The sequence below is a fragment of the Rhinoraja longicauda genome, chromosome 34 (genome assembly GCF_053455715.1).
Source record: "Rhinoraja longicauda isolate Sanriku21f chromosome 34, sRhiLon1.1, whole genome shotgun sequence".
In the NCBI taxonomy this organism is placed as follows: Eukaryota; Metazoa; Chordata; class Chondrichthyes; order Rajiformes; family Arhynchobatidae; genus Rhinoraja; species Rhinoraja longicauda.
Window position 1 is genome coordinate 8,676,085 of NC_135986.1, and position 9,404 is coordinate 8,685,488.

The following is a 9,404-nucleotide window of genomic DNA, read 5'->3' on the forward strand; positions in this document are numbered from 1 at the left end:
TGTTAGTTTAGTTTAGTTTAATTGTTAGTTTAGTTTAGTTAACTTGTTAGTTTAGTTCAGTTCATTTGTTAGTTTAGTTTAGTTAACTTGTTAGATTAGTTTAGTTAATGTGTTAGTTTAGTTTAGTTAAATTGTCAGTTTAGTTTAGTTAAATTGTCAGTTTAGTTTAGTTAAATTGTCAGTTTAGTTTAATTAACTTGTTAGTTTAGTTTAGTTAAATTCTTAGTTTAGTTTAGTTAACTTGTTAGTTTAGTTTAGTTAACTTGTTAGAATAGTTTAATTTGTTTTACTTTGCTTGTTCAGTTAAGTTTGTGTTGATTTGTTTATTTAGTTTAGCATGGGTAAGTTTAGTTTGTTTAATTTAGGTTAGTTGATTAGATTAGTTAGTTAGTGTGTTTATTTTGTTCCGTTTGCTTGTTTAGTTTAGGCAGTTAGTTAGTGTGCTTGTTTAGTTTAGTTAATTTGTTAGTTTAGTTAATTTGTTAGTTTAGTTAATTTGTTTAGAGTAGTTTAGCTTAGTTTGTTTAGCGTAGTTGATTGTTTTAGGTAAATTTGATTGTTTAGTGTTGTTTCTTGGTTAGTTTCGTTTGTTTAGATTAGTTTAGTTTAATTTAATTTTGTTGTTTAGATTGCTAGTTTAGTTTAGTTTAGTTTAAAGATCCAGTTGGTGTCAATCGTGGGGAGTTTGGTTCTGTGCGATGGACTGGGTTACATCTACAACTCTGCAATTTCTTGCGGTCTTGGGCATTTAAGCTGTGATACAACTCCACAATGCACCTGTTGACGTTTGTAAGAGTCTTTGGAGACGTGCTGAATACCCTTAGCCTTCTCAGATAGTAGAGGCGTTGGAGATAGACGCAAAATGCTGGAGTAACTCAGCGGGACGGGCAGCATCTCTGGAGAGAAGGAATGGGTGACGTTTTGGGTCGAGACCCTTCTTCGGAGCCGGAATGTCACCCATTCCTTCTCTCCAGAGATGCTGCCTGACCCGCTGAGTTACTCCAGCTTTTCGTGTCCATCTTCGGTTAAAACCAGCGCCTGGACTTCCTTCCTACACACGACCAAGGATAGTTAACCCAACATACTGGTCTTTCATTGAACTCAAGATAGAAACATAGAAACATAGAAAATAGGTGCAGGAGTAGGCCATTCAGCCCTTCGAGCCTGTACACACCGCCATTCAATATGATCATGGCTGATCATCCAACTCAGTATCCCGTACCTGCCTTCTCTCCATACCCCCCTGATCCCTTTAGCCACAAGGACCACATCTAACTCCCTCTTAAATATAGCCAATGGACTGGCCTCAACTACCTTCTGTGGCAGAGAATTCCACAGATTCACCACTCTCTGTGTGAAAAAAAACTTTCTCATCTCGGTCCTAAAAGACTTCCCCCTTATCCTTAAACTGTGACCCCTTGTTCTGGACTTCCCCAACATCGGGAACAATCTTCCCGCATCTAGCCTGTCCAACCCCTTAAGGATTTTGTACGTTTCTGTAAGATCCCCCCTCAATCTTCTAAGATATCTCCATTGGCCAAGACAACCTTTTGACCCAAACCTTCAACATCCTCAAAGACCTCCAGTTTAGTTTCGTTTTTCTTTAGTTTAGAGATGCAGCGCGGAAACAGGCCCTTCGGCCCACCGGGTCCGTGCCGCCCAGAGATCCCCGCACACTGGACACTATCCTACACTATCCTACACACTCCAAGGACGTACGGGTTTGTTGGTTAATTGACTTGGTCTAAATGTAAAACGTAAAATTGTCCCTAGTGTGTGTGCAGGGTAGTGTTAGTGTGTGGGGATTGTTGGTCGGTTTGGACTCGGTGGGCCGAAGGGCCTGTTTCCACGCTGTGTCTCTAAACTAAACACACTAGGGACAATTTACAAGTTACGGAAGCCAATGAACAGATTCCTTCTCTCCAGAGATGCTGCCTGTCCCGCTGAGTTACTCCAGCATCTTGTACCTACCTGCCCTTTCAATGGAGTCGGCCCATGTTCTGATATATAAGTCTGGTGATTTAAAGCTCTCTACCACCTCTGTCCCATCTGGACCCGCACCCAGATCACGCCCTTCCCCCCTGTCCCCTTCCACCCACATCCGATCCTCTGGCTTCACAATTCCCGCCTCTTCTATCCTCAATTCCCGCCTCTTCTATCCTCAACTCACGCTTTTCCTCCTTTCAGCTCCGGCCATCTGCCGACCAACCCCTCCCTCCCCCTCGCCCGTATCCACCCATCACTCGCCCGGTTCTGCCCTGCTCCCCCTGTCTCCTTAACCCCTTCCACCCCCCCTCCGTAATCCACGCGAAGAAGGGTCGCCGACCCAGAACGTCACCTGATCCACGTTCTCCAGAGATGCTGCCTGCCCCGCTGAGTTACTCCAGCACTTTGTGCCTTTTTTTGCTCTGCAGTTCCTTGTGTCTTCAGTAACTAGCTTCCTTGGATTGCTGACTTGGATGGCGCGGTGGCACAGCGGGTCGAACCACCGCCTCGTAGCGACACAGACCAGGGTTCAATCCTAACTTGACCTCATTTGCTGTCTATCTGTGTGGAGTTTGCACGTCCTCCCCGTGACCCGCGTGGGTTTCCTCCGGGTGTTCGGGTTTTCTTCCACATCCCAAAGACGTGCGGTTTTTGTAGGTTAATCGGCCCTCTGAAAATCGCCCCCTCGTGTGTAGGGAGTGGATGAGAAAGTGGGATAACACAGAGCTGGTGATCGACGGTTGGAGTGGACTCGGGGGGCTGAAGGGCCTGTTTCCATTCCGACCCGAAACGTCACCTATCCACGTTCTCCACAGACGCTGCCTGACCCGCTGAGTTACTCCAGCACTCTGTGAAACGTCACCTATCCACGTTCTCCACAGACGCTGCCTGACCCGCTGAGTTACTCCAGCACTCTGCGTTCTTTGTTTCTGTGCTGTATCTCTAAACCTAACGAAAACGCCAGACTTTAGATTTTAGAGATACAGCGTGGAAACAGGCCCTTCGGCCCACCGAGTCCACGCCGACCAGCGATCCCCGCACACTAACACTATCCTACACACACACACACACACACACACACACACACACACACGCATGCACGCACGCACGCACGCATGCACGCACGCACGCACGCACGCACGCACGCACGCACACACACACACACACACACGCACACACACCAGGGACATTTTACAATTTTGCCAAAGCCAATTAACCTAGAAACCTGCACGTCTTTGGAGTGTGGGAGGAAACCGGAGCACCCGGAGAAAACCCACGCAGGTCACGGGTAGGGTTGCCAACTTTCTCACTCCCAAATAAGGGACAAGGTGACGTCACGCCCCGCGCCCCACGTGACCTCACCCAGCCGGCGGTCACGTGCTCCCGCTCCACCAATGGTGGCCGCCCCGGGCCAGGAGGCGGGGTGCTAGGCTACGTCCGTTAGGCAGCACCCGGGACTCCAGGCCTACACTGTCTGGGCCTACAGCGGCCCCTGGGCCTACAGTGTCTGGGCCTACAATGTCCGGGCCTACGGCGTCCGGGCCTACAGTGTCCAGGCCTACGTGTCCGGGCCTACATTGTCCAGGCCTACGTGTCCGGGCCTACATTGTCCGGGCCTACAGTGTCCGGGCCTACGGTGTCCGGGCCTACAGTGTCCGGGCCTACAGCGTCCGGGCCTACAGCGTCCGGGCCTACAGCGTCCGTGCCTACAGTTCCGGGCCTACAGTTCCGGGCCTACAGCGTCCGGGCCTACAGCGTCCGGGCCTACAGTGTCCGGGCCTACAGCGTCCGGGCCTACAGCGTCCGTGCCTACAGTTCCGGGCCTACAGTTCCGGGCCTACAGCGTCGGGCCTACAGTGTCCAGGCCTACAGCGCCCCCCGGGCCCTAATACAGGACAAGGGGGGGTCCCATAGGGACAGCCCAATTTAGCCCAATATACGGGATGTCCTGGCTAATACGGGACAGTTGGCAACCCTAGTCACATGAAGAACGTACAAACTCCGTACAGACAGCACCCGTAGTCAGCATTGAACTCTGGTGCTGTGAGGTTGCAACTCTACCGCTGTGCCACCAGGCCGGCACCCAAGAACTAAACAAAGGACTTTAACAATGGCTTCTCTCTTCCCCTCATTGAGTCACAGAGTCATTCAGCACGGAAACAGGCCCTCCAAATGTCTCCATTAAATGCTGTTATTGCCCCAGCCTCAACTACCCTCTCCGGCAGCTCGTTCCATGCACCCACCACCCTCTGTGTGGACAAAGGTTACCCCTCAGGTTCCTATTAAATCTTTCCCCTCTCACTTTAAGTTCTTGTTCGAAGGTTTAGTTTAGTTTAGTTTAGAGATACAGCGCGGAAACAGGCCCTTCGGCCCACCGAGTCGGCGCCGCCCAGCGATCCCCGCACACTAACACTGTCCCACACACACTAGGGACAGTTTTTACATTTACCCGCACGTACACAACCCGCACGTCTTTGGAGTGTGGGAGGAAACCGAAGATCTCGGAGAAAACCCACGCAGGTCACGGGGAGAACGTACAAACTCCGTACAGCACGGCGCCCGTAGTCGGGATGGAACCCGGGTCTCCGGCGCTGCGTTCGCCGTAAGGCAGCAACTCTACCGCTGCGCCACCGTGCCGCTCGCAGGTTCTTGATTCCCCGGCCTCTGCGTAAAGGTTCCTGTGCATTTACTATGAATATTGACTTCTCTAATTTACACACCCCTCTCTCTCCATCCCCCCCTTTCCCAGTTCTCCAACCAGTCTGACTGTCCACCGTTAACATCCTATCTCTGTTTGCTTTGTCAACTTCCCCTACCTAATGACCTTGACCTTTTTCCCATCTCTTTTGGTGTCTCCTTTTCACACCTTGCCAATGGACAGTAGACAATAGGTGCAGGAGGAGGCCATTCGGCCCTTCGAGCCTGTACGCACCGCCATTCAATGTGATCATGGCTGATCATTCTCAATCAGTACCCCGTTCCTGCCTTCTCCCCGTACCCCCTGACTCCGCTATCCTTAAGAGCTCTATCCAGCTCTCTCTTGAATGCATTCAGAGAATTGGCCTCCACTGCCCTCTGAGGCAGAGAATTCCACAGATTCACAACTCTCTGACTGAAAAAGTTTTTCCTCATCTCCGTTCTAAATGGCCGACCCCTTATTCTTAAACTGTGCGTGGCCCCTGGTTCTGGACTCCCCCAACATTGGGAACATGTTTCCTGCCTCTAACGTGTCCAACCCCTTAATAATCTTATACGTTTCGATAAGATCTCCTCTCATCCTTCTAAATTCCAGTGTATACAAGCCTAGTCGCTCCAGTCTTTCAACGTACGACAGTCCCGCCCTTTATCTCTGTGTCTCCCTCTCCCCTGACCCTCGGCCAGAAGGAGGGTCTCAACCCAGAACGTCGCCCATTCTTTCTCTCCGGAGATGCTGCCTGTCCCGCTGAGTTGCTCCAGCATTTTGTGTCCCTCTTCGGTGTAAACCAGCGTCTGCAGTTCCTTCCTAGGCCCTGTGCTTTTGCCCTATCTATTCACTGGGGCCTGTACTCGCTGGAGTTTAGAAGGATGAGGGGGGGACCTCCTTGAGACGTACAGAATAGTGAGCGGCCTGGATAGAGTGGATGTGGAGAGGATGTTTCCACTAGTGGGAGAGTCTAGGACCAGAGGGCACAGCCTCAGAATTGAAGGACGTTCCTTTAGGAAGGAGATGAGGAGGAATTTCTTTAGTCAGAGGGTGGTGAATCTGTGGGATTCTTTGCCACAGACGGCTGTGGAGGCCACAAGTCAGTGGGTATTGTTAAGGCAGAGATAGATAGATTCTTGATTAGTGCGGGTGTCAGGGGTTGCGGGGAGAAGGCAGGAGAATGGGGTTGGGAGGGAGAGATAGACCAGCCGCGATAGTTTAGAGATACAGCGTGGAAACAGGGCCCTTCGACCAGCGATCCCCGCACACTAACACTATCCTACACACACTAGGGACAATTTTTACATTTACACCAAGCCAATTAACCTACAAACCCGCACGTCTTTGGAGTGTGGGAGGAAACCGAAGATCTCGGAGAAAACCCACGCAGGTCACGGGGAGAACGTACAAACTCCGTACAGACGGCGCCCGTAGTCGGGATGGAACCCGGGTCTCCGGCGCTGCATTCGCCGTAAGGCGGCAACTCTACCGCCGCGCCACCGTGCATTGAGTGGACCTGATAGGCCGAACGGCCTGATTCTGCTCCTATCACTTGTGACCTTGTGACCTTGTACACTCCCATAATCCTTCTCTCTCTCTCTCTCTCTCTCTCTACTCCCCCCCCCCCACCCACCCCCGCCCGACGCAGATCCCAGGAGCGCCTCGACCCGGCCCGGGAGGAATGAAACGCGGCGCTGCGCGGGCGGCGAGATTGTCTCTCGTGGCCCATTGAGACACGTCGTCCCGCCGGGAGAGCCAAGGACCCGCCCGAGGTCCCATCAAGGTGTCCACCGCAGGCCTCTCCGCCCTCCCTACCTTCTCCCCGCCCCCCCCTCCCCCCACCCTCACCCACGCACCCACCCACCCGCTCGACAAGAGAGAGGGCAAGCGCCAAAGGGGGTAGGGAGAAGAGAAGATGTCCCTCGCCCAGGTCTATCCCCTCTTCCTCCGCCGAGCGTCTGAGCTGGGCCTCCTCCTCTGGGCCCTGGAGGCCCTGGCCTGCTTCGGCCTGATGTCGGGCCAGAGGCCTGAGGAGACACACCCGGTGGTGGCCACCAACTACGGCCGTCTGCGCGGCATGCGCAAGGAGCTGAACAACGAGATCCTGGCCCCGTGGTGCAGTACCTGGGCGTGCCCTTCGCCACCCCGCCCGTGGGCGAGCGGCGATTCCAGCCGCCCGAGGCGCCCGCCTCCTGGCAGCACGTGCGCAACGCCACCCAGTTCGCCCCCGTCTGCCCGCAGAACATCCACGGCATGCTGCCCGAGGTCATGCTGCCCGTGTGGTTTCCTCTCCAACCTCGACGATGTGGCCACCTACATCCAGGACCAGAGTGAGGACTTGCCTCTACCTCAACATCTACGTCCCCACCGAGAACGGTAAGCCCTGACCATGGGGGAGCGGGGGGGAGGGGGTGGGGGGGATGGGGGATGGGGGGGTGGGGGGGAAGGTCTGGTATTTAATGGCGTTGTGAAATCCAGCCAATTTGGTCAAGGAGATCCATTGGCCTTCTTCTTCCAATTGGCCCGGAAGACTAACCAATGAGGCCAAATGGTTAGTCTTGGTTTCTCTTCCACTGATTGGTCAGGAAGACCAGCCAATGACGTCAATGAGATCCATTGACCTTCTTTTCGCCAATTGGCCGGGAAGAACAACCAATGAGCTCAGTTGATCTTGGTTTCTCTTCCACTGATTGGTCAGGAAGACCAACCAATGGGGCCAAATGGGTTGTTCTTGGTTTCTCTTCCACTGATTGGTCAGGAAGACCAGCTAATGAGGCCAATGAAATCCATTGACCTTCTTTTCGCCAATTGGCCGGGAAGAACAACCAATGAGGCCAAATGGGTTGATCTTCGGTTCTCTTCCACTGATTGGTCAGGAAGACCGACCAATGAGGCCAAATGGTTTGATCTTGGTTTCTCTTCCACTGATTGGTCAGGAAGACCAACCAATGAGGCCAAATGGGTTGATCTTGGTTTCTCTTCCACTGATTGGTCAGGAAGACCAACCAATGGGGCCAAATGGGTTGACCTTGGTTTCTCTTCCACTGATTGGTCAGGAAGACCAACCAATGACGTCAATGAGATCCATTGACCTTCTTTTTGCCAATTGGCCGGGAAGAACAACCAATGACGCCAATGAGCTCAGTTGATTTTGGTTTCTCTTCCACTGATTGGTCAGGAAGACCAACCAATGGGGCCAAATGGGTTGATCTTGATTTCTCTTCCACTGATTGGTCAGGAAGACCAACCAATGACGTCAATGAGATCCATTGACCTTCTTTTCGCCAATTGGCCCGGGAAGAACAACCAATGAGCTCAGCTGATCTTGGTTTCTCTTCCACTGATTGGTCAGAAATACCAACCAATGACGCCAATGAGCTCAGTTGATCTTGGTTTCTCTTCCACTGATTGGTCAGGAAGACCAATTCAATTGGGCCAACGAATTGAATTGAATTGAATAATTATTTTTTAGCCAAGTATGTACACATACAAGGAATGTGCCTTGGTGCTCCGCTCGCAAGTAACAACGCGGACATACAGTAGACAATTAAAAATAAAAGATTATAATTTAAACATGTGAAGAATGAATATAAAATAAAATACCAGAGCAGAGCCAATGGACCAATGAGCTCCGTTGATCTTGGTTTCTCTTCCACCGATTGGCCGAGAAGACCACCCAATGAGGCCAAAGGGCTCTTGGTTTCTCTTCCACCGATTGGCCGAGAAGACCACCCAATGAGGCCAAAGGGCTCTTGGTTTCTCTTCCACCGATTGGCCGAGAAGACCACCCAATGAGGCCAAAGGGCTCTTGGTTTCTCTTCCACCGATTGGCCGAGAAGACCACCCAATGAGGCCAAAGGGTTCTTGGTTTCTCTTCCACTGATTGGTCAAGGAAGACCAGTCTAATTGGACCAATGAGCTCCATTCGTCTTGCTTTTATACCGCTGATTGGTCAGGGAAGCCCAAACCAATTGGGCCAATGAGCTTGGTCGGTTTTGCACTCTCTTCCACTGATTGGTCGGGAAGCCCAACCGGGTCGAGCCAATCAGCTCCCTCAATCTTGATTGCTCTTCCAGCGATTGGTTGGAAAAGCCGGACCGATTGGGCCTATGAGCTCCACAGGGTCTTGCTCTCTCCACTCATTGGTTGGGAAGTCGAGCCAATGGGGCGAAGGAGCTACGTTGGTCTTGGTTTCCCTTCCAGCGATTGGTCGGAAGAAGCCCCATCTAATCGGGCCAATGACCTCCGCCGGTTGGCCAGCAAGACCACCGATTGGTCCAGGACGCCCCATTGGCCTTGCGTTTTCGTCAACAATTGGTTGGGTATCCAAGAAGATCCATCGGTCTTGCTTTCCTATGTTCCCCATGTTGGGGGGGGGCTCCAGAACCAGGGGTCACACAGTTTAAGAGTAAGGGGTCGGCCATTTTAGAACTGAGATGAGGAAAAAATGTTTTCACCCAGAGAGCTGTGAATTTGTGGAATTCTCTGCCACAGAGGGCAGTGGAGGCCAATTCACTGGATGGATTTAAAAGAGAGTTCGATAGAGCTCTAGGGGCTAGTGGAATCAAGCGATATGGGGAGGCAGGCACAGGTTACTGATTGTGAATGATCAGCCATGATCACATTGAATGGCGGTGCTGGCTTGAAGGGCCAAATGGCCTCCTCCTGCACCTGTTTCCTGTGTTTCTATGTTTCTAGACAGCCCGTGGTTATGCAGGGAATGGAGGGGTAGACA

At 51.9% G+C, this 9,404-nt stretch overlaps 1 protein-coding gene across 2 annotated transcripts in view; it reads left to right on the forward strand.

The window, feature by feature from the left end:
- Positions 1 to 6,321: 6,321 nt before the first annotated feature.
- Positions 6,322 to 9,404, forward strand: part of LOC144609398 (neuroligin-2-like) — a 72,573-nt gene continuing 69,490 nt past the window's right edge. For both annotated transcript variants that reach the window (XM_078427863.1, XM_078427861.1), the window contains exon 1: positions 6,322 to 7,045. In XM_078427863.1, coding sequence (XP_078283989.1) covers positions 6,585 to 7,045 — 461 coding nt within the window. In that variant the 5' untranslated portion in view covers positions 6,322 to 6,584. The remainder of the gene's footprint in view (positions 7,046 to 9,404) is intronic.